This window comes from Podarcis raffonei, chromosome 6, assembly GCF_027172205.1.
Source record: "Podarcis raffonei isolate rPodRaf1 chromosome 6, rPodRaf1.pri, whole genome shotgun sequence".
In the NCBI taxonomy this organism is placed as follows: domain Eukaryota; kingdom Metazoa; phylum Chordata; class Lepidosauria; order Squamata; family Lacertidae; genus Podarcis; species Podarcis raffonei.
The window spans coordinates 76,151,570-76,176,385 of record NC_070607.1 but is presented as its reverse complement, the minus strand read 5'-3'; the positions used below and the strand labels follow the sequence as shown (position 1 = coordinate 76,176,385).

General features: G+C 43.1%; 1 protein-coding gene across 2 annotated transcripts in view; it reads right to left on the bottom strand.

The window, feature by feature from the left end:
- Positions 1–4,586: 4,586 nt before the first annotated feature.
- Positions 4,587–24,816, bottom strand: part of TOP1 (DNA topoisomerase I) — a 74,808-nt gene continuing 54,578 nt past the window's right edge. The window contains exons 1-13 of one of the 2 annotated variants that reach the window (XM_053394064.1): positions 23,051–23,072; positions 22,837–22,958; positions 20,719–20,841; positions 20,124–20,311; positions 18,746–18,890; positions 18,138–18,281; positions 17,229–17,414; positions 16,437–16,505; positions 14,565–14,679; positions 12,225–12,352; positions 8,072–8,166; positions 7,326–7,475; positions 4,587–7,150 (exon numbers count right to left, since the gene is read on the bottom strand). In XM_053394064.1, coding sequence (XP_053250039.1) covers positions 7,048–7,150; positions 7,326–7,475; positions 8,072–8,166; positions 12,225–12,352; positions 14,565–14,679; positions 16,437–16,505; positions 17,229–17,414; positions 18,138–18,281; positions 18,746–18,890; positions 20,124–20,311; positions 20,719–20,841; positions 22,837–22,950 — 1,560 coding nt within the window. In that variant the 5' untranslated portion in view covers positions 22,951–22,958; positions 23,051–23,072 and the 3' untranslated portion in view covers positions 4,587–7,047. Of the gene's footprint in view, positions 7,151–7,325; positions 7,476–8,071; positions 8,167–12,224; positions 12,353–14,564; positions 14,680–16,436; positions 16,506–17,228; positions 17,415–18,137; positions 18,282–18,745; positions 18,891–20,123; positions 20,312–20,718; positions 20,842–22,836; positions 22,959–23,050; positions 23,073–24,816 lie in introns of those variants that run through there. The other variant, XM_053394063.1, reaches the window with a different exon arrangement.

Below are 24,816 nucleotides of genomic sequence, written 5' to 3'. Positions count from 1 at the left end.
CTGTGCTGGGTCAGTCCAGTCTTCTGCTCCCAGTGGCTGAGCAGGTGCCCCATAGGGAACCCCAAAGAAGGATGGGAGCATGGCTGCCCTCTCCCACTCTTGTTCCCGAGCAAGTGATATTCAGAGGCATACCACCTCTTGACACTACACCAGTTGTAAGCATTAGCTTTGCTTTTGTTCCCTTTTTATAAAATACAAGAATCAAAAGATATTTATTTTCACAATCTCCCTGCTTACCCTCTCTGGGTTGGTTCACACAAGCGCACATCCTGCAGTCAATCACAGCTGATGTGCCTGCAGTCCATCACTCAACGCTGCAGTCGCCGAATGAACTCCTTGCCTCCACAATTATCTGCTGTCATTTGACCAAAGTTGTTCAGAGGAAGGCTAGAGCTGGTATTTCTCCCACTATGCAAGTGGTCAGGGTTTTGTGCAAGCTTGCTCCTTAGGGTTTTCAAAATGAGTCATGTGCAACCACGAAGTAAGATGTTAAGATAGGCTAGAGAACCAACTTGATGCAGTAGTTAAAAGAGGGTTGGCACATCTGTAGCATCCCAGATTTTGTTGGGACTACATTCCCATCATCTGTGACCATTAGCCTTGCAGGCTGGGGCTGATGGGAGTTGGAGTCCAATGGCTGGAGGCAAAGAGGTTCCTCATCTCTGGGCTAGAGTGCCAAACTAGGACTGGCCATGGAACTCACTAGAGGACCTCGGGCCAGTCATCAACTTAACCTCCCTCACAGGGTTATTGTTAGGATAAAATGGGGACTGAGGACTATGCATACACAATGCACTCCTCAGAGGAAGGGCAAAAGTAAAATGTATTGGGTACATCAAGCAGCTTAGAACATGAACATTGTGCTAGGGGAGACACTTCCATCGATATTAGATGGTGGGAATGGGGAGAATAAAAATGGTTGTGACATCTACATGACTTACGGCACATTTCTTTGCTGCTCTAAACGTTTTTATGAAATAACTTCCATTTCCACCCACCATCTCCAGTGACGGAAACTGTAGGACACAGCTCTTGACCAGATGGATTCTAATCACAAGCATCTCTTTAGGTCCTTCTCCGGAAAGACTCAAAGCCACTCCTGCACTCTTTTCACATCCTCACACCCCTTCCTGGAGACACACAGGGAGTCAGATAGCAATGGCCTACAATGCCTTTTCTTCTTTTGTATTATTTACAGAGCATTATAAATAGAACGTTTTGTCCTCCCACATAGCTCTGGCATTGTCCAATGAAGTGCTTCTGGCATATTCTGGTCAGCATATCAGAGGTCAAATATTTAAGCATTTTCTTACATTTATAGAACACCTTTCTTTCATTGTGAAACCCAATACATGCAGTCCAGGAAGTCTGCCTCCCAGCCAGGCATTGACCAGCCTGACCTGCTCAGCTCCAGCAAGGTGGTAGCATCACGCCACCTATAGACCACACCCTGGGACCATATTATCTCCTTGCTACAGGAGAATTTTGGAATGCTTAGCTATTAGACTCCATCAAACTGTTTTATGAATAATCAACTGTGTGCGCACACAAAAATTATGAAGGTGCAGATACATGATGCCAACTAGAAGCTCCATGAATGTCTGGAGCTTCCATTGTTGGTTACATCAGATGGAATTTCGTGAGCAAATGATCTTCCTGACAGTGTGAACCCAGTACTGCACTGGTACATAGTCCATTTGTTTTGCTAATTTGGAATATTCACTGTACAAGTTCAGGCATTTATCTTCTTTAAGTCTTGAACAGTCATTTTATATCCAGCCAATGTTCTCAGGCATATAGGGAGAGCTTTTCAAAGGTGAAGAAACACGGAAAGCAAAGCAAGTATGAAAACACTGTTGATGGAGGAGCCATCTGTATCACACACCCCTCAATCTTATTGCGTACAGCTGAAGCATCAGCCTTTGCCAACATGGTGCCCTCCAAATATTCTGGATTCTCAGCAGGCTGACCAAACAGATACTGGTTGGGAGTTGTGGTCCAAAAGAAACCTGAAGGACACTACATTGGTGAAGACTGAGCTACAGTGTTTTCAGGGATATGCTGGATTATTCAAATGAATGGCGGAGAAGGCAGTGATTCAGCCCTCTTGCTGTACTTATCACCACAGACACTCAAGGGTGCAGCAAGGGCACTGGAAAACCAAGTTCCTTACTCTCCTGTACCTACCATCATGAGGGCATCTGGATAGCTGCGGGTACTGCTGATCTGATCTTGGCTCCAATTTATTGCTAAGGGCAGGGTGACTTCTGAAAGACTGCCTGAGCAGCAGCTAAATTGCTAGCAAGTATACTTATATTTTTCAAGGCTGCCAGGCCTGCGTACACTTTCTCCATGCTCTCTCTCCCCTACTCCAAATTTAAGCTTAAGTTGGGCAAGAACTGTAGTTCAATGGTAGAGTACATGATTTGCCAACAGAAAGTCCCACGTTCAGTAGCCAGCTAGGGATGGGAAAAAGTGGAATCTTGGATCACTGCTGCCAGTTAGCCAAAAAAGTGGCCTTCAGACCTTTGGTACATCTAGCTCACTGCCACCTCTAGTGACTGGCAGTGCTTTGCCTGGGGAATATTCCTAGTCCTGGAGACGGTGGGGATTGAACAGTAAACTTCCTACATACAAAGCAGATTCTCTATCATGACTTAGCAGCGCAGAGTTTGAAGGTATAAGGCTGGCTCCTATGCTCATATGCAATGTAGGGGCAGTGAACTCCACGTCTAAGCTGCTTTTGAGTGCTTGGGGCCAAATCCAACCCTGTTGACTCCACTGGATGCCAACTAGAAGTGGTCTAGGCCAGGCTAGGTGCATATTATGTTTTTTTTCCGTATGCTGTAGAAAGTGATTTTTGGTTTGTGGTCAAGCTTTGGACAGGGAAATGTGTATGCATGTCAATATTCACCATTCTAATGGCAAAATCTGTGCCTAACTAAAACATAATTATGGAAGCACTACAAAGCACACACACGCAAAACCAGATGCAGAAATAGCAAATGTCAACATGAAATGTTTAGATTCAGGATTTTTGTCAAATGTTAAGAGCCTGAGAAACTTTTGTTTACCACCCGAGTGGGCTCAGAAAACATCGCAATGTCAAAATACAACAAACGTATCTAAAAGACTGTTGATCGCTCTGACCTTATTTAAATGACTGGATGAGAAGAGATGCATTTCTACACTGCAAAATGATGGGGAAACAACTTCATGGCTTAATTGGATCTGAAGCTAGAGAAGGTGCTGGTTCTTAACTATTTATGGAATAGATTCTCTAAGACTGTTGCTATCTCTCATTTGGCAGCATTGTTTCCACCAAGGGCCAATGCATCACTGTATCGAGAGGCCTTGAAACAGATGGATTTCCTACTTGCCTTAAATGCAGACAAAAGGAGGAGGGAACCCCTGGTGGGAAACACTCTCCCCTGGGATTACAGGCTTGTTCCGAGCTTCCTGTCAATAACTTCAGGCACAGAATAATCTAACACATCTGATTAAGATGGGATGCGGTTGGAGTCAGTGGGGGAGAACATGTAAAAATAGAAAACGTGTTTATAATAGGCAACATTGTTACAACTTCAGAGACATAAGGCTGTTTTCAGAGAACTTACATATTTGCTGCTCTCACCAATTTTACCACTAAAGTTAAAAAGAGGTGGGAAGGGGGATCTCCCAAAGGAGATTTTTGAAGTTATTACTGTGGGAAAGACACAGCCAGGTAGAAACCTTCGCTAAATGCTTCTAATGCAGTGGTTAGATGCAAGCTAACTGGGAAGAAATTCCCCATTAGAAACAGAGGGATGAGCACAGCACCTTGGCTAAAGCTGTTGGAGTGATGGGGAGCTGATGCACTCCAACTCCATCCATCCCTGGACATTCACTATCACTATTGAATTACCCAAATATAAACCATGTCAACTGCTCCGTTCAGTCCAAAGGTCCATGCCAGCAACTTGAGGTTGCTACTTGCATTGTATAAAGGTGCAATTCCACTTGCTAGCCCATTGGGCAATGTGATGAGTAACCACAGTGATAGAATATACTCATCATGCTGTACCAAGTGAAATCTGGCACAGCAGTGGATAAGTGTGTGAGCTGTGAAGTCACTGGCTGAGTGGCTTGAGGCAAAGTGCTATAGCCCTGTCCGGATGCCTCACAATTACAAAATGATTGAAAGAGACTTGCCCACACTTGCTGAGCTCGCCACCTCTGCTGTGCCCCTTCTATGTGTTGGGAGGAGGAAGGTTTGAGCTATATGCATGTAAATTTCCTATGTGATTTGGAACCTTTGTTGTTTGTAGGAGAACACCCCAATAAGGATTAAAATAACTTCTCATCTACAACATGGAAGTATTGACCTACCTTATCCGAATATTGTAAAGATTACTGCTAAGGAGAATATACTGAACCCTTTTATTAAAAGGCATCAAAGCAAACCAGTTCCAGTGGTCAAGAGGTGGACAGATCTCCTGTCTATAGTTTCTCCTTATACCGCCTTCATTTGTCCTAGAGAAGGCTACTCTAGGCCATTTATGAAATTCTGACTAACAAGCAAAATGATCAAACCGAGCATGCATGCATAAAAACACTTGTATAAAAAATTTATTCTGTTCACAGGGCCAGTATTTTCTTGCTATGTAAATGGAATTTGTAGGAAGGTGAGGCAGGTATACAGAATACATACGAGTCTCCTTACCTTTACCTGTTTACATTACCTGTGATTCTGAAACATTCATTTCAGTATCTGGTTTGAATGTGCAAATTTAAGATAAACCAACCTCAAAAGGGGATTTAAAAAGGCCCTAGGGGCTGCTGTCATGCCTGATTCATTTGGAGTGGCAGTGCCAAACAGCAGAAAGGTCAATGGTCCTAGAATGCAGATTAGCACCTGTAATACAGCAAATTGAGTGCTACCCAAGATCTGACAGCTATATGTGGTTAGATGTGTATGGCTAGTGTTTCCAATTATCCATACCTTTGAATATTGGTGGTTTTGAGGCTCCAATTTCTTGTGGTTTCAAGCATACCCGATTCTTGATGCAGGCCATAAGTGCCAATTTAAGAAAAGTGAACATGTGTCCTGTCTTTTGTACAAAGGCACAAGATGACATACCAGTCAACTCTGTCAAAGCAGGTTGACTAGCGTTGAGTTTATGTTGGAGAATGCCTTAGCTCTCCAAACTTTTGAAAGCAAGACACATGGAAGATGCAGTATTCTGAGGCTCTCCAAGTCAAGAAAGCAAATGGTCTGATCTCTATAAAAAGTATAGCTATAGTCATCTTGAAGAATACAGCGCTTCCTTCCTAAACAATAGTCCTTGTTTGCTTCTAGAGAAGAGTGCCAAGAACCAGCCATGAAAAAATTGTTCTGGCTGTGGATTGGAGCTAGAGGGAAATCTTCAGAACCAGGCTGCCCCTAGATAACTTGATATATATGTAGGATCCAACATGCAAGGCACTGTACAAAAATACCCAGAGAACTGGCAATCTACTATTTGGCTGCCAAAGTCTATGGTGTAGAAGGCCACATGGAATCTTGACTGTGCCTCTGGTCCACAGTTCCTCGGGCATTTCATCCTAGAGCGCCTCCACACCCCACATCCTTCCCCAAAGCATCTCCTGACAGCTATTGGCCTGCAGCCAGCCATTCAGCTCTCTGGGTACAAGAACACACAGATGCTGGCATTGCGTTAAGTTGTAGGAATTTATTTTAAATAACCTACAGTTGATTAAAAGGGGATTCATGATAAAAATAGAAGATACTTGTTGAGGAAAGACTGCGGGAAACTTGTTTTTGCACCACACTAAGCTAACAATGCCTCTAAAACTAATGGATTATAGCAAAAAAGGTTTCACATTAAAATTCTGCTTTAATTTTTTTTAAAGTTTTTGTACACAATTACAAAAGAAAAAAAATAAAAAGACCTAAGATCTTGATTATTTTTCCTTTTTTTTTTTTTTTTGGACCAAAGCTCGCTTCCCTCAAAATTTTATTGACCTGTGAAAGTTCTTTTTACACAATAAAATCTTTCAAGTAAAAGAGAGGAGGATGGAGTTTTCTTTTTTTTAAAAAAGGAGGGAGAAAAGAAAAACAACCCTGCCAAAAAAAGCAAAACAAAACCCACAAATGTGGATATTCCTGATATATATATATCTATATATATATATATTATGTACTCAGAACAAAGTATGATGGGAAAACATTTTGTTACCAATTTATTTGTACTCATAATGCATCAACCCTCCCCAGCCCATTCCTTCCTACCCCTGCAAATCTACATGATCTTTAAGATCAAGAAGAAAAAAAAGCTTAAATATTTTAAAATAATTAAAAGTAGTAAAAATTCACATTAACAAAAAAAGAAAGAAAAAGAAAATAACACTCAAGTCAGGAAGGATCTTCCCATCATGCTTTGCTTTGAAGAGATGTTGTATTTTTATTATAGGTTTTCAATACCATGATGGTGGCAAGTAAAAATGAAAACAACTGGGTGTTTCCATGATGACTGTTGTGGCCAGAGCCAGTGTGCTGAGAAGGCTTCAGTTGTGTTAAATTAATTGAAGGAGACGGGGCGGGAAATTAAGGGAATCCATTTTCTATTAAAATATAGAAGTTATTGCAAAACCCTAACTGTAAAAACACACCAATATCTCATTGGATTCTGTATACAGTAGCTAATGATTTCCAAGCTCCTCAGTGTAAGGGTGAATTTGCCTGGCAGAAGGTTAACAAATTCCCCCATCCACTTGTCCTCCCCCCTCCAGAGACAAAAACACAAACCATACAGCTAGAATTTGGGTTTCTGAAACAGGTTTAAATAAGTTGTCCATAGGACAACTGGCTCAGCAACTCTATAATATTTCCAGGCCTATCTTTTCTCAAAGATGTTGGGTATTTCATCAGACACTCGCTTTCCCCTCCCAACACCCCCCTCCCCTCCCCCAAATATAAAGGACAAGTAAGGCTCACAGTTTTATCAATCTCCCTAAAACCAGGCTATTCCCCTTCTCATTCATAAGATTCAGCCCATTAAAATCAGGTTAGAACTCAAAGTCTTCATCTGCCATGTCAATTGCCCAGGCAAATTTCTCCCGTTGGGTTTTGTTATAGATCTTCTCTATAGGTATTCCAAATTTCTTGCACCTGGAGAGAGGGGAGAGAGAGAGAGGGAGAGGAATAAAAAGGATGAACAGCAAGAGGTGTGTACAGCCAAACAACTACAAAACCCAGCAGAACCAATGCCTCTTTTCCTTTCAAAGACTGAAGCAAGACAATAGGATGGAGGCTACTCTTTCTTCCCCAACAGGCAAGAGCTTACCAGGCAACAGAAATCCTAGGATCCAGATAATTTAGTTTGGAGGTCCCCAAGGCAATCTGCTTGTTTTCCTCCCGGTCTGTAGCTTGGACCTCCAATTTCATCAGCTGTTCTGCAACCCTTTGTACTGCTTTCTTCTTACTTTCTACGGTCCTGTGAGGGGCAAGGAGATAAGACTTTTTTTCCAGGTGGGAACTATAAATGGCTTTTCTTTCTATGGGAAAGAAGAACACCCGAACAGATCTGCTAGTTGAGACCAAAGGCTAATCTAGTCCAATATTCTGTTTCCCACAGTGCTCAGCCAGATGCCTCTGGGAAGCCCATAAGCAGGCCATGAACACAACAGCCCTCTCCCTCAGTTGCTCCACAGTTATTGGTATTCAGAGGCATGTGGTCTCTGATCCTGAAGAAAGGCTGCAGCTATCATGACTAGTAGCCATTGATAGCTTTTTTCACAACAGGAATGAATTTATTGATTCTCTTTTTAAAGCAGTCTAAAAACTACATACTGTGGTAGCCACTACGTACTGTGTGATAAAGGTTTTTTTCTGACAAGTAAGGGGAGACATGGCAGAGATATATAAAATTAGGCAGGAAGTAAAGAGGTTTTTTCCTTCCCTTCATATAGTACCATCCCAGTGACAAGGTGAGCCACTTGAACAGAAATCTCATTCTGTGCAAAGCTGGTTTCCCTGAACACCATGGAGAAGTGTTTGGATACACGTGAGTGTCACAGCAATGTGACTTACTTTTTAGATTTCTCATCCCTCCGGACCTTGGCATCGGCTTTGGCGCTTTTCAGTTCTCTTTTGGCATCAGCCAGCTGTTCCTTCTTGGCATCAATCTAGGGAAGGCAAAACACAAACAGAAAGCAGGAGATGGAAGGTGTGGAGCTGACAAGCTGCAAACAGCTAATAGACTTTTGTCTCCACTGGAGTTCTAGATACCAAGGCAGCGTCTCTGTCTAACACACTTCACTGGGTGTCCAACAAGCCTTTTTTTTACCTCGACTAAAGTTTCATAGAAGAGCTGGCTGGGATTTACATTTTCAGATAGGCATGCAAGGATCAAACTTGCAGAAGTGATTACCAGGACTTTAGATACCAAACTTATGGCACCGCACTTAGAAAGGAACATTGATTCACTTACTGTGAGTGGCATAAGAAGATATCCATTTAGAGGGCTGTCTCTATTGATTTGCCCAAAGCAGAGAAAAGTGACTTGAATAATCTCCTCACCCAAGCTCCTCTGTGCAGTTTGATCCATGACTAAGCTTGAAGCAAACAGTACATCAGGCAGCCATCATGGCAGACAATGGTGTGGCAGTAGCTGTCGTCCCGTACCAGCCTAGAAAGCCCATTCATGGTATGTGAGCTATTATTTGTTTCTTAGGTTGCCACGGGAGATAGAGCAACATGGGGAGGCTAGGTGAGATCTAAGTGCAGGTTCTGAAGAAATATAAATGATCCTCTAAGGTGGAGGCTGAATGTTCTAGAGAATACTTCTTCTGAAGGAGGCCTTTACAAATGCATACAGCTCTAAATTGTAAAGCCAGGCGAGAATAAATGCAGACAACTACAGTGGTACCTCGCAAGACGAAATTAATTCGTTCCGCGAGTTTTTTCTTCTTGCGAGTTTTTTGTCTTGCGAAGCACGGTTTCCCATAGGAATGCATTGAAAATCAATCAATGCGTTCCTATGGAAACCGCCTTCAGACCAGGTCTGGGGACAGTCTGTCCCCCGGCCTCTTCTGAAGGCTGGGTGGGGGGGACAAGGGCTTTTCTTCCCACCGCCAGCCTTCAGAAGGCTGTTCTGAAGGCTGGCGGTGGGAAGAAAAGCCCTTCTCCCCACCTCCTGCCCCGCAAGCTCCGGGGACAGGAGGGCTTTGCTGCCGCCCGCCAGCATTTTAAGATCGCCCCGGGACAGCGGAGAAGTCTTTGCTCCCCCCCGCCTGCCTTCAAAAGCTGTCGGGATAGCGGAGAAACGCGCTGCGCTTCTCCGCTATCCCGGGAAGGCAGGCGGTCGGGAGCAAAGACTTTTGCCCCCCGCCGGCCTTCAGAAGAGGTCCAGGACCTCTTCTGAAGGCCGGCGGTGGGCGAAAGTCTTTGCTCCCGACCACCAGCATTTTAAAAGAGGTCCCTGGAGATTTCCCTATGGGCTTTCTTCTTGCGAAGCAAGCCCATAGGGAAATTCGTCTGGCGAAGCACCTCGAAAAACGGAAAACTCTTTCTTCTTGAGAGTTTTCCGTCTTGCGAGGCATTTGTCTTGCGAGGTACCACTGTATGTTGGTACAGCAGCATCAATAATGTCAATGTTAGTGGATTCCTGGATGCCACAGTGGCATTTGCTGTGATCTGCAGAGGAATGGGCAAATGCTGAGTTTCAAAGGCAAAGGGAGAAAAGTGTATGAAAGAAATAGAGTAAACCTGAGCCCAAAGCCAGAGAAGAGAAGGAAATGAGGAAAAAAGGTCATATTTGGGCAATGGCAGGGACTAAACTGAAGGAGGCACTAGGGTGAGGATAGCCTATACAAATATTCAAGTCACATGTTACGCCTGGGAAAATCAGGAGACACAACTCATTGGTGGGGAACCTGTGCTCCTTTAGATGCTGATGGACTCCCAGCTCCCATCAACCCCAGCCACCATGGCCAAAGTTCAGGCGTGATGGGATGGGGGAGCCTAAGTCCAGCAACATCTGGAGGCCCACATATCTCCCCCCAGGCCTAGATGGATGCTTCTCAGGCCAACCAGAGAAGACTCAAGGTTTTATCCAAGAAATATCTGATGTGTCACAAGTTCAACAGTATGCACTGTCAGACTAGAAGCCCTGGCTGGGGTGCCAAGTTTGCTTCTGTTGGCAGGAGAATCCTCTGAGCAGAGTGCCCCTCAAAAGACCCTGAGTTGCAAGTTTATTAGATTTGGGGGGGAGGGGGCTAGGGCTCAGGAAAATTTTAAGGCAAAGATTTACATGTACAATTACACAAAATAGAGCTTGCAACCCTTCAAATGAATAATGGAATTCAGGAAACAAAGTGTGCAATACAAATAGTCAATGGGTGACTGGGGAAGAAGTGCATGAAGCCATATAGATGGAACCCTCCAAATAAAATTCCCATCATCCCCACTGCCTATTTAAAGATTCAGATGCACTGTGCTAGGTCACGTCAGGAAACTTTCTCAGCCCAAGCAATAATGGGTTTGTTCTAAAGCCATGGGAACCTATGGCTTTGCAGATGCTCTTGGATGCTAACTCCCATCAGTTCCAGCCCAGCAACATCTGTAGGACCACAGGTCCCCCATCTCTGCTCTAAAGGAATGAAAAGCAGAAGCTGTATGATCTGCGGCAAACTAAGTAAGATGATCTGAAGCTGAAGGTTTGCAGCTCCACTCGCCTAAGCTGTGACTGACAGATTGTTCAGCTCAGCTAAGAATAATGGGACAGGTGAGTTGGGGGGTGGGGAGTTGAAGGCAAACAAGTCGTTATCATTCTGTCAAAGCTGTCAGTCCTAACAACTGAAGCAGCCAGGTTAGATATTATGAAAGCCAAAAAGAACACCCCACTGATTAATAAAACAGATTCAGGCTGTAAACCAACCTAACCAAAATGACCTCAGGGTTTTTGTCAGAAATAACCTGAAAAGTAAAAGGGTGGTTTAGTCAAGCAAAATATAATCATATACTCGATATAGGTAGGCTTGCAATTTTTTGGAGGAGGAAGGTGGATAATTTTGTGTTAAACCACACCATTATCCTCAAGCCATGGACATGGAATAGTTATCTGTTTGGAACTTGCTTTAAGTTCACAAGATAATGAGAAAGTCATAGCCTTTATAGAAATCTGCACAGAATACTTTAGAAAAATAAGGCCTGAGCCACACAAATAGTTCATCACACGGTAAAATAATTTTTGGATCTGACCACTTCAGACTACAGGTGGGAGAAGAGTTGCACGTTCAAGCTTTTCTCCAGGAATGTGGATACAGAAAATGAGCACATCAGAGAAACTACTACGATCGAAACTTTCTGCCTGCCTATTTAATTTTCTAAATGCAAGGAACCTGGAAAAAACATTCACTCAAATGATTTCTCCACTTGTGGGTCTCAAGTGGTACAGTCCAAATACAGCTTTGCCATGTGATTGGCAGTTTGTGCAGACAAGCTGGAAGTCTTCCCTGAGGTCAACTGGTCAAGAAGCTTTCAAATTCAACTATAAAACTTTTCTTCAGCATTGATCTTTATGATGTCTCAGAGAATCCTCAGGAAAGCTCCCAAGCATATGTATCATTAGCTTAGTCTCTTGTTCTTTAAATCAAGTTATTCCTTTCCCCAAGAGTGTCTAAATACAGGTAGGATCCAGAAAACCAGGAGCAGAATTTTGCTTGCACAAAGGGGCTTTCACACCTTCACCCTTCCTGAACAATCCGAAAAATTGTTCCTGGGAGTTGGTGGTCCCTTCTCAAGCAGAATGGGAAATGGGCCAGGAGGTTAAGGAGACTGTCCTTATTTGAAAGACATGCTTTCTGGTCATGTAAGGGACACTCTGGATTTTGTCAGTGTCCTGTGAGTAAATCAGGATGGGAAAATGCATCATAACATCAGAGAGCTGTTAGGAGCAAAAAAATAATTATGGTACGTTTTGTGACCCCGCTAGAGATGTTTTATAGATATTTCTCCTCCAGGACTAAAAGGCAACTTGCCTGGTGTGCAATTCAGTCAGAAACAGGAAGGACTTGAAGAATGATTTTCTGTAATAAAATCAAGCAGGTTTGTCTTTCTAAAAATCAGAGAAACAAGCTTCACTAGTGAAGTTAGAGGAGAGCTTGACACAGGTCAGCTAAGTAACAGAGGTAGCCAAACTAAGTCTTGGTTTGGGTTTTAACGAAAGGAAGCAGTCAGTTACCTTGCTCTGTAAATTCATCATGGATTTCTCAAAGGTCTTTGGAGGCGCCCTCTGGTGGTTGCAGAGAATAGCAACAGCTCTATTGGCACGGTTGTAAGACAGGATCTTTGCTGGGACATTATCATCCGCTAGAAAAGTTTAAAATGAACAAGTGAAATTTGCATTTCTGTATGGAAAAGTCTAGCTCTTTCTTGGATAATTTCACTTTTTCATAGAATCATAGAGTTGGAAGAGACCACAAGGGCCATCGAGTCCAACCCCCTGCCAAGCAGGAAACACCATCAGAGCACTCCTGACATATGGTTGTCAAGCCTCTGCTTAAAGACCTCCAAAGAAGGAGACTCCACCACACTCCTTGGCAGCAAATTCCACTGTCGTGGGGAAGAGAAATTAGCAGCTTGGCTCTCGGCCATCTGTAGCATGCTTATAATGGGATTGGGGGCTGTAGCTTAATAGCAAATAACATATTTTGCACGCAGAAGGTCTGAGGTTCAGCCCCCAGCATCTCTAGTTAAGGATCTCAGGCAACAGAGGGGAGAAATGGAGTTCAGAGGGATGACTGCATACAGAAAGACTTGCTCTTTTGAGGTGAGTCCACAGCTTAGTGGCAGAACATATACTTTGCATGTAAAGGACCTCAAGTTCAATCCCTGGCACCTCTGCTTAACAGAATCAGACAGCATGTGATTGGAAAGGTTTCTGCCCGAGACCATGGAGTGAGTAATACTGGGGGTAGATGCAAAGCAGATTTCTACATTCCTTATGCAGGCTTGAACACCTTAAAGTGCTATGAAAATGCTAATGATTACAACTTGTATTCTAGTGTATCAGCTCCAGTATTCAGTTTAAACCCCTTGTATTTCAATAGTTATCTATGGTCTCTGATCTAACCGTTATTTGCCTCTTGCATTCCTTCTCTGCAAGCCTGGGCATGCTGGATTTTAAAAAGGCACACCATCCATTTATATGGACAACACAAACAGAACATCTTTATCAGGCAAAGCCTTGAAGCCCAGGGTCAAGCCTGCCTTCATTGTGGACAGAACATTATCTGACTGAGGTGCATATTATAGACATCCACTGTGGTGGGAGATGGGTTATAATGGTTTTCTTGGGAACTAGGTAAAGTAAAGAGACCCCTGACCATTAGGTCCAGTCGTGGCCGACTCTGGGGTTGCGGCGCTCATCTCGCTTTATTGGCTGAGGGAGCCGGCGTACAGCTTCCAGGTCATGTGGCCAGCATGACTAAGCTGCTTCTGGCGAACCAGAGTGGTGCATGGAAACGCTGTTTACCTTCCTGCCAGAGCAGTGCCTAGTTATCTACTTGCACTTTGACATGCTTTTGAACTGCTAGGTTGGCAGGAGCAGGGACCGAGCAACGGGAGCTCACCCCGTTGCGGGGATTCGAACCGCTGACCTTCTGATCAGCAAGTCCTAGGCTCTGTGGCTTAACCCACAGCACCACCCACGTCCCTTGTCTAAGGGAACCAAATAAATCCTTGAAGGCTGTTAGAAATTTACCAAGTGTCCTGGCTAGCTGTCTTCTCTCTGGTCTGGCTAATTTAAGGCAGCCTTTGTCAACCTGATGCCATCCAGATGTTCTGTACAGCTTCCTAGAAGTTGTAGTCCAAAACATTTGGAGGGCACCAGGTTAGCAAAGGCAAGTCACAGACACCGTTCCTATTTGAAATGTTTCAATACACCTTTGAAGATCTCTTGGAAACCACAGTTGTTTTAAGAATTCTGTGGTCTCCTTTGACATTCTTCGCCACTTGGCACTGGCTGACAAGCTGCCTCTGACCTAATTCAAGGTACTGCTGGGCACATTTCAAATCCGAAATGGACTTGGAAAGGCACAGATTTCAGTTCCTTCCTCTTCAGAAGGTCAGCTAGCCACAACAGCAACTTTGGAACTTTGTTCAATGTGGTTCAAAAATAATTGCCTCTGAACAGAACATGGAACTGTGGAGAAGCCCAAGTACCGTATTTTTCGCTCTATAAGACGCACCAGACCACAAGACGCACCTAGTTTTTGGAGGAGGAAAACAAGAAAAAAAATATTCTGAATTTCAGAAGCCAGAACAGCAAGAGAGATCGCTGCGCAGCGAAAGCAGCAATCCCTCTTGCTGTTCTGGCTTCTGGGACAGCTGCGCAGCCTGCATTTGCTCCATAAGACGCACACACATTTCCCCTTACTTTTTAGGAGGGAAAAAGTGAGTCTTAGAGAGCAAAAAATACGGTAATTTCCAGCCATTGGCTCTTAAGCCTGCATTTGGATCGATGTTACAATCAACACAGAAACAGAAAAGTATGAGGTGTGCTAATCCAAAAAGTTATTACCAGTTGTGAGCTCCTTTAGCTGCTGCTGTAGCGTAATGGAGGCATTATACGTTCGAAATACCTTGGCTGTAAGTCCTTCCATAAGGTCTTGAAGATGCTTATTTAAGATGCTAGTCTAAGGGGAAGAAATAAAGGAGGCTTAAATTAATTCCAGCATTCATCAGTAGAACACCTCAACCTGTGCACCCTCCTTACTCTCGTAATTTGAGGAGATGGGAAGTAGGAGGATGAGCCTATCAGTGGCTGGTAGCCACCATGGATATGTTCTACCTCTGCTGTCCAAGGAAGTATCCCTCTGAGTACCAGTTGCTGCGAATCACAAGTGAGAAGGGCTCTGCTGCACTCAGATCCTGCATCTGGGCTTTCCATAGGCATCTGGCAGGTCACTTATGAGCTATATGACAATTCAGCAGAAGGGGCAGATACGCTAAAGATGCAACTGGGGAAAATGGTTGTGGGCATGGCATGGAAGCAGATATTACTACTACTACTACTGCAACGAAAAGGTAGAGTCTGCAGTTAGGGAGGCTGGGGTATTTTGTACAAGAAAGACACATTTCCTTTTCATGTGACACAGATACTCCAACTGAATTCCAAGAGGGACAAACTCATCTATTCAACCTAGTCTTAAACCCTTTCCATAATTTTTTTTTTTTTGGGGGGGGGTGAAAGACCACCTCCAGCCTGTGTGTCAAATTAAGCCCACCAGGTGAGCCAATTTGGTCCACATGGCCATCTTTGGCAGGTCACACCTCCTTGCCACTCCCCTGATGACACATGCGTATCAGAAGAGGCAGCTGCCAAGGAACAACTGGGAGTGCACGTTTTTTGGCAGCTTACCTTCAGCACTGTTTAAATTTGGCACTGCTGATATTGTTGCACTCAGGAGCTCTGGAATAAAACCAGATCCCTGCTGCTTTCCGAAAGGCATGGATCCACCCAATGCCATATGATGTCAGTGTGGTGAACCTTTTGGATTCCACCTCTTAGAGCAATGCATTTCTCCAACTCTTACTTAGGGACTTATGAATGCTTGGTGGGTGGGGAGATCGTGGGAAAGTGTTTCTGCCTCCATCTATATGCATTCACTGGAGCAGGAATCCCCAAACTTGGCCCTCCAGCTGTTTTGGGACTACAACTCCCTGACCACTGGTCCTATTAGCTAGGGATGATGGGAGTTGTAGTCCCAAAACAGTTGGAGGGTCGAGTTCGGGGATGCCTGGATTAGAGTGTAGATCAGAGGTGGAGCCTGTTTCCGCCCACCTGCCAGCCCCACTAGTATACTCAGTGTTCCCAGAATGAATGCCTGAAAGCGGATTTAGTGAACTGGTAAGCTGGGAATAACAATCCTCTGGCCCTCTTTGGACTACAGCCAGCTCCCATCATCTTTGGCCATGAGCCATGCTAGCTGGGGCTGATAGGAGTGGAAGCCCAAAATCCCGATGGTAAACAATGGAGCTTGTGTTACACATTTTTTATGTGTTTTCAATCTTTACAGGGCACCCTATAACAAAAAGTTCTCAGGGCAGCTTATAGGATAAACGAAAGAGGAATGCAATCAATTGTGATGCAGCACTAAAACCAAACCCCAAATTAAAATAGAGAAACAGAAACAAGCCCGCAGTACTGTATCACACATCCTTCTCTCAAACTGCTGCTACATGACAGTTTCTACGAGGGCAGATTTCAGTTCCATGAACTCTTCTGTTAAATACAAAACTGCCTGCACCATAAGCAGCCTGTTAAAAATTGCACCCTTTCCCAAGCCAGTGTAAAGGGAACCATAATCGCAGCAAGAATTCCAATTAAAAAATCCAGCCAAGGTTATCACTTATGATTAACTCTCAAGTACCAGGTATGGAAGGCACTCACATTAAGTCTATCAAAGAGGTCATCTTCAGGCTGTTTGTTTTCCATGAACAACTGAAGATTCTTAAAAACCTACAAGGCAAATGGATGGGAGAGAAGAAGACCATTACAGCATGAAAAAAAGAAACTGGATGGACATAATTCCAACTTGATGGCGGTATAACGTGCTCCTCACTAATTCACATGTCCATGCTTCCATGTACACAATGCTGAAGGAACACTGTTCTCTACTGGCCTACAGGAAGTGTGTTGGTGGATCCTGCAAACAAGGGATAGGAGTACATAGACCACTATTCATCAGTGGTGTGTGGAGGGGGGGGGGGGGAAGAAGCAACAAATATTTTCCTGACTGAATAGGCTAATAAGAATAGGCTGAAAGCACTAAGGTAGAGATGATTTTGGGGGGCGGGGAGAGCTACAGAACTTTATAAAAACAATTACCACTATGGAGACATGAAGAAAAAGAAAATTAAAGAAGGATCCATTAACCATGAAGGTTAAATAGAACCTCCTTGTTTAGATGCAGTTGGAAAGAGCATGAGACTCTTAATCTCAGGGTTGTGGGTCTTTGGGCAAAACAATTCCTGCATTGCAGGGGGTTGGACTAGATGACCCTTGTGGTCCCATCCAAATCTACATTACTATGACTCCAAGATGTGAAATATTTATGTCCAGATGGACACTGTACTTGCTCAAGGTGAGATCTAAAGACTCACCAGAAGAAAGACAATTCAGTAAGAAGACTTTTCAGACTCCCTTTCATTAAATGTTAAGTGCACAAGAAAAAATCCTTACCCTTTTCTCAACAGGGACTTTGTTGTAGTATCGTATGGAATCCTTTCCAAGGAAGTCAAATTCTACCACGTATTCCTGGCCATCCAACTCTGGATGCAAATTAATATGTTCTACACGGAGGGAGCAGCAGCCCACTGTGTCAGCCGTCTCCCCTTCCTCTTTCTCATTACCAGCTCTCAGAGCAAGCTGCAAATATGAAACAATGAAAGAGAGCAGAGAGATGTCACAAATAACACTCAAAACAGAAGGCATTTTTAACCCCATTGGTTACCCAGTGAGAAGCTGCTTCAGGATTCCTCGTGCTAAGAAGCTATCAGTTGAAACTCCAGAGCTGAGATTATACCATTTGTAAATGCAACTGAAAGAATACACTAGGCTTGGTCCCATGTTATCTATTTGCTTAGGTGACTGAGGGCCTGTCTGTGTGCTGTCCACATGCCTTAATGAGCTAACACGGGGCAATGCTTATAGATAAGTTAGTGCCAATTTTACCACTGATGTTGCAGCAAAATTCCATTTATCATTACTTGATTCCAGAATAGATCTGCCCCCTTTAGCTGCCACCTCTTAACAACATTGCAAAAAGTAGATTGTGTGTGCATGTATGTACATATGCAGAGGCGTCCCGAGGAAAGTGGGCAGAATTTTACCCGTACTCATTCAGCTCATTGTAAGCAATCACAAAAAGCAGTGCATTTGCCAAGGAAAGCTTCCCATCTCTGCTTTAGAAATATTTCTGGATTATTCAATTCCATTGGCACCTACTTCAAACATCTCTCCAGCACATTTAGTACCGTTGTGCTTAGAAGCTTATCAGTTTCAAACCAATGCTTCAACAAGTCTAGGCCGAGGAGCCCTGCCTAGGCAATAAAAAAAAAGGAAGGAACTGGAAAAGTGACAGATTCTCACTTTGTCAATGAAGTACAGCGCAACCGCCCTCTGCCGCACTTTCATCTCTTTGGACTTCCAGTCTTCTCGATAATTATTTCGAATCTTATCTACACATTTCTTCAGTCTCCGAGCAGTCTCATATTTCTGCCAGTCCTTCTCACCCTGCAGAGGCAATCACAAGGAACAACATGATGACCTGCTCCAAAGGATAAAGGCTCCAGTTTGGAGATGGAGCATATTTTAAGAACACTTTTCCAAGATTCCCTCATTGCCACCGTACAGACATTATTCGACTTGAACGTTACTGCCTATTTCAGAAGTGCCTAAGAAGTTTTAAAGACCCACTAAGCTGGTAGCAGAGTCGCAAAAAAGTTATGAAGTACTCTTTGGATCTTCCATTTAATGACACATCGATTCCTTAGGAAAGGTCAGTAGTTCAGTAGCCCTGGTTCAATTCCAGCATCTCCAAGAAGGGCTGGGAAAGACTCCCGTCTGAAATCCTGGAGAGCTGCTTGCAGTCAGTGTAGATGCTGCCGAACTAGATGGAGCAGTACAGGGCAGATTCCTATGATACAGAGCATTGGGCATGTCAGAAGTAGCTTGCAAGTTTTCAGACAAACTATCACCTTGATTCTAGAACTGGGATTCAACATGATGTACTTAATAGATCCTTGGATGTTCTCTGTCCATGACACCAACCAGGTCACCTTGTTATCATGCCGGACCTCTTTCCATTTATGTCCAGGGGGAGGGGGAGGAACTTTTGAATCTCTGTATAAGGGGGGGGGGGGGGGACAAGAACACAACAATGATTTCAAAACTGAAAAGACTACAAGCTGTGAATAACAGAAAAATACAACCAGGAAATAATTTATTCAGTTTAATTCAGATAATCAAAGCTGGAACCATTAATTGAAATGAAAGTCACAATACGAACTGTCTAGATTCGCCAGATATTTATAGGCCTCAAGCCCGGCAATCAGAAAAACCAAGTGTGTAAATGTTTGCATCAATTCTTGTATATATCTGCTTTAAGATTCTTAAAGGTTTTAAAGCAAACAAGGCTTATGCTATTCTTACAAATAAAAACTACAATCTTAAGCTTATTGGCATGTTAAAAACTACTAAGCAATTTAGACACTGTAATATTTTGAAACAGCCCTGTTGAGGTATGTTAAGAAGTCTTTCCCTCTGCAACCTTTACCCTGCACTCATGTTTCTACAAATCACTTTTGCAGAAATACCAAACTGCCTAAGCAGCTGAAATCTTACCTCACTCCATCAGCTCTCACCAACCAGTCCCACCTTCCCCAAACCTTGCTTACTGAATATAATATTTTGCTCCTTAGGCAGACCAGGCTATCAATATTCTAAGGTCTTCTGAAACTGGGCAAATTGCTCTTTCGGCTTGAAATATAAGCTACCATGTCCTGAACTACAGATCTTTTTCAACAGGTCTGACATGGTAAACATTGGGTAAGAGAGATCCCATGTTATCACAGTATACCAGGGACCAAGTTGTGATGGGGCTATACCCTCCACAATCTATTAAAGTTAAAGAGATACGACGGCGTCTGTGAGCTAGGAAACTGGTCTGAAGTGACATAAGGCAAATGATTTGTTAAAGTTAACAAAGTCTTAAGCTGAACAGCAGAATGCCTGTTTGTCTCAAAGTAAGCTACTTTGAGCTTCCCAAAGGAAAAAGGAGGGTGGAAATGCAACCACCACCATCTACTAATATTTAAAAATAAATAGATTCAAACATTTGAGTTTTGCCTGTTCACAATACTCTTTTTTTAAAGAAACAAACTAATGATTTGACAGTTGTTTGTGAACTACGGTGAAAAGTTCACAAGTGAAACTTAACGTGGTATGTACTGGACTTCAACTCTTGGGCTGCACTTATGTTAGAGAGGTTATCCGGAGTGAAAAGCCTGAACACAGCTGCTACGCATTATAACCAAAAGTCACTCCTAGCTAGTGTGTGAAATCTTCCATGCTCACTTGCTACAATTGATGATGATGTCTTCTGGCATTATCCGCCTCTTCAGCATGCCCATTTTAGGATGGTTTCCACGCCCTCTGAAGAGACCCGGAGGCTCAATCTTAAAGTTGGCAATTCTTTCCTTATGGTTATCCATGATACAATAGCCATATTCTTTTAATAACCGCTCGTTCTCCTCTTTAATTTTCTAGGGGAAAACAAAACACCCACAAAAAAGGAAAAAATTACAACACACTCCAAACCGCACTATAAATTATTCAGAACCAGAGTTACAAGAAATTCATTAGCTCCATCCAGGTTGTGCTGCAAGAGGCATTTTACAAGTACAGCAAAGCAGTGAAAGAAAGAGGTTGTGATCTTGAGAGTGTTAATAGTCACAGGCCTACTCAACACAGTTTAGAAACAACTTGAAATATCCCCAGCATTTCAACATCCCATCCTTCCACCATGACTAGCCCATCTCAACCACACTTCTCATTTATCTGAAGTCTTATCTCTGGGCCAGCCTTTAACCCCTTCCTTAATTCACCATTTATCACCCATCATATGCTTTGTTTGCACCTTGAAACAACAACAAATTCTAAATCAAGTTACCTGTTTTTCCTCCTTGGTCATCTGTTTTCTGGCTTCTGACTGGGCTTTGAAATACTGACTCATATGGTTAAAGTCACACTTGCTGAGGCTGGTGATGGTACTCTTTTCTTCATGGGTCATTTCCTGCAAAAAAGAAATCTGAATCTGTAAAAGGCTTAAAAAGGAAACTGCACTCCACCTTGTTTTCAGTAAAGTCAGTTTGGATGCTGCTATCATATATAAGATCAGTGAAGTTACAACAAGAGCTGTAAACCTATAAAAGGCCAAATGCAGAATGGAAGAACATTATGGTTTCATCTTTGAGAGTTATTAACATCTAATTAAGAAAGATAGCATCCTTCAGCAAACCATACTCAAGTGCTGAGAGATGAAACCTTATCAACATTCTACACCAAAGAAGTCTCTGAAGTTAGGGACTGTATGTCAAGTATATTCCTATAATTTCATGTTATTTCCAAGGGAGCTTGAAATCCTGATTTTAAACCCCTTTCAGAATGGGGAGCGCAGAACAGAATGGAGGGAGGGAGACAAGGAAGAATTCCAGATTGCTGTGCAGAGTCACATGCCTGGACTCGGGAAGCTCTTCTTAGCTTTCCTCTAATTATTAAATTTTTCACCAGGCATTGCCCAGGATGGATTTGATATTCGAGCTTTTTTAAAGAATGCTAAGACTCTCAGGGTGCCAAATATTGCACTTGAACAATGCTCCTGCAGGCATTGTTTATTACAGAAGTATCCCTGTCTCCTAGGAGTCCAGAGTGAAATATAGGAAGCTCTCTCAGTTTATGTGAACAATGCTGTGAGGTATCTAGGCTGAGAAATGATTTCCTCCAAGCAGCTAAAGGCAGAATATGGTACTTCTCTCCAACCATTTCATCTTCACAACAACAGTGAAAGATGGTTGAAAAACTGGTCTGATGTCATCCAATGATACTACACTAGCTAGTATACATTAGTTTGATCATACTTGTTTCATGTTACATGAACAGAAGAGAATGCAGCCAGCCTGCCAATCCTGGGTCACCTGTGACAGCCTATTTAATATGCTTCATCACTTGGCAGACTGATTTTAGGCAGGAAAGCTTTTAATAAAAGGTTCCTGGTCCACAGAGTTTAAGTAGAGTGTGCCTGTGATAAACACAGACACATTTCACTGTTTCAGATAGTTTGTGGCCATTCTAGGATAGTACTTCACACAAAGTAAAAAAATAGTAATAATCAAGCCATTTCAACTTAACCAAAGCATTAAGCAGCACTGCTATTACCAGGCAAAAGGAGCTGTCTCTTCTTCGCATGGCTGACAGCTCTTGTAGTTCCCAACTTTAGGATACAGGTACAACAATGGATACCAGACAAGATGCCTCTAGTCTAAGGCATTATTTAAGCTCCAACTGCTTAAATCTCAGCAACCATGAGCATACACAAGCATAATATAATTTTACTTGCAAAATATAGATTTATTTAAAAACCTAATTGCCTACTAGACAACACTGACTACAAACTGGGGGGCACAAAATTTCTTTGAAAAAGCAACTTATCTGTGCATTCTAAATACCCCAAAATACAAAAGCAGACTGCAAACCTCACTCATGAACCAATCAACCCTCCTGCTTAAACACTACAAGGAAATTCTCTATTTGCCAAATGGAGGAGGGTTGACTTCACATCTCTGGCTTAGATTTCTTCTCGACTCTCCTCTTGCCCACTTATAGCACAAGTAGGAATCTGCTTTCTTCGTTTCTTTCTCTTCTTCTCCATCCTGTTGTAGGAATTTCTCTCTTTTCTCAGCCAAACAAAATGTAGCAAGTCTGTTCTATTCCTCCCCAGAACATTTCATATTCTCTCTTACTCACTCACTCACTCACTCACTCAAAGTTGCACATGCAGTAATAGTGACTGGCTGTTGGGAAACGACGAAGGCAAACAGAAACAAATTTCCTGCCCTTCCTCAAGCACAGAACCCCAAGTGTTCAATGAGGAAGCAAGGAAGCAATGAGCCATCTGCTACTACCATAAAAGCAACAATTTAGCAGGTGTCCAGGCAAGTGGCAAACTACATGCCTACTTTAGCTACATAAGGAACCAAACACTCCCACCCTTCCATAACCTTGACCATACCTTTCTCCAGTCTTTGAAGAAGTTTTTCCTGAAGATGTCCTTTGTAGTGTATTCGTGATCAAGCATTTTTGCAAAGAACGTTGCTACTTCTTCTGCTTTGGGACTGAGCTTCATAACTTTACCTACAACAGAGAAGGCAATCCATGAGGAAACAGGAAAAAACGAGGTGGCATCCTACAGACGCTCAACCCCTCGACCAGCCTACTCCTCTTACCTCAGAGAGAAGGGATCCAGGAACATCCCTCCCCAGCGTTGGCCCTCTGTGAATATACAATGCACAGCCAAAATAATGACCCTACGAACAAGTTATTGAACATCCTTGTGTTTCAGGGGAAGCCAGGGGTCAGGAGGAGGAGGGCTGTAACCAAAGTCACACACTGGGCTCCAAATTTTACTACGGGCAGTGCAATTTTACTTTACATTCACTAACCTAACCCAGCATCTTTACATCAGTTAGCATGAAAATAGTGTTGGGTCTGATTCTAAGTTTTTTTCAGAAGCAAATGAAGTCAGGTACTCCAATTTTGGGTTTCTGTTTCACTTTCAAAGAGGAAGAGCACAAGAATTTTTGCTCTTTTAAAGAGGTAGACTCTGGAACTGCAAAATGACAACATACTATGCGAAATGACAACATAATAACAAGGAGAGGAGGAATTAGCTACCAAAACCAACAAGGAAATAGGCCAACAGTAGAAATAGAACATTGAAGAGGAAAAGGCTAAGTTAAGAAACACAGCCATCGCAGACCACAGGCAGAGCCAGACTGGAAGGAGGAAAAATTTCCGCTGGAGAGGAGATGAAAGGCCTTGAAGACACTGCCTGTCTAATCCAGTAGGGGGAGCTATCCCACTCAGGAATGTGCTCCAGCTCTGTCCTTAGAAAGAAGTGCAATCTCCAGCAAAGTATGGCATTAATGTTTTGAATTTATTCACTGAGTTCGATTAGCTCTCACCTCCTTCTCTGGGGATACTTAAAAAAAACACCTTTCTTATTATATCTCTGAGTCTTTTCCACCATCCCTTTTACCCAGTCACACCATCCCATTCCCACTCCCCTCAACTGTCAGTCTACAGGCATTGAGCACATTCAGGGTTTGTTTGGGGGGAGAGGGGCAGAGTTATTCCTTCTTAGTTCCTCTGCCCAAGTCTTCTTGCACTTCTGCAAACCTCAAGGGTACCCTGAGTTTGCTAACAACACCCTCCTGTGTGTGGCTTTCACTATTTCCAGATAATTTGCAACAGCATTCAGATAACTGATTTGGAATTAGAATACAGGATGATGGAATCTCTTAACTCTTCCCTGTGGATGTACAGTGAGACTCTTCTCTGACTACAGCGAATTCAATCCTATTTGTCTACAAGAGGTGAAGCAATCAAAGGATTCCCATGCATCAAAGTAGTTCAACTGTATGCTCCCACATAACAATATTGGCTTGCCTTTAGTCCTAGTGGGGCCGACCCCATTATATGCATGAAGCAAGGGATAAAGGCATCAGGCTCTCTTGGGAGAAAAAGTAATAGCTGACATGCCCATCATCAGACTGTCTTCCTCTTTATCCTGTTCTTGAGGATCATATAACTGGCACAAGAGTCCTCCATATTGGGCTGATTTTGTGCTGTGTGAGAGGACACTGGTATTTCTAACTCCACTGGCTTAAAAAGTTGTTGTTAAAAGGCTGTCTGCTTGATATACAGTGATTCGTGACTGTCCTCTTTCCCCTTGACTGAAGAATTGTAATAGAGGCTCAGCATGAAATAACTAGCTGCGCAGAAAGGCAGATTTTTCCCACAGCTCAAGGAGGAAGCAATTGCTGCATCAATGCGCTGCAGACCCAACATCTCCCCCTTTCTAACCAATGTGACTAATGTAGGCCCAGACAGTGTTAACATCACACCAGTCTTCAGTGCACCCAGAGAAGGTACTTGCCAGCATTCCACAGCAATACCAAACAGGAACAAATATTTCACTTGCCAGCAGCCT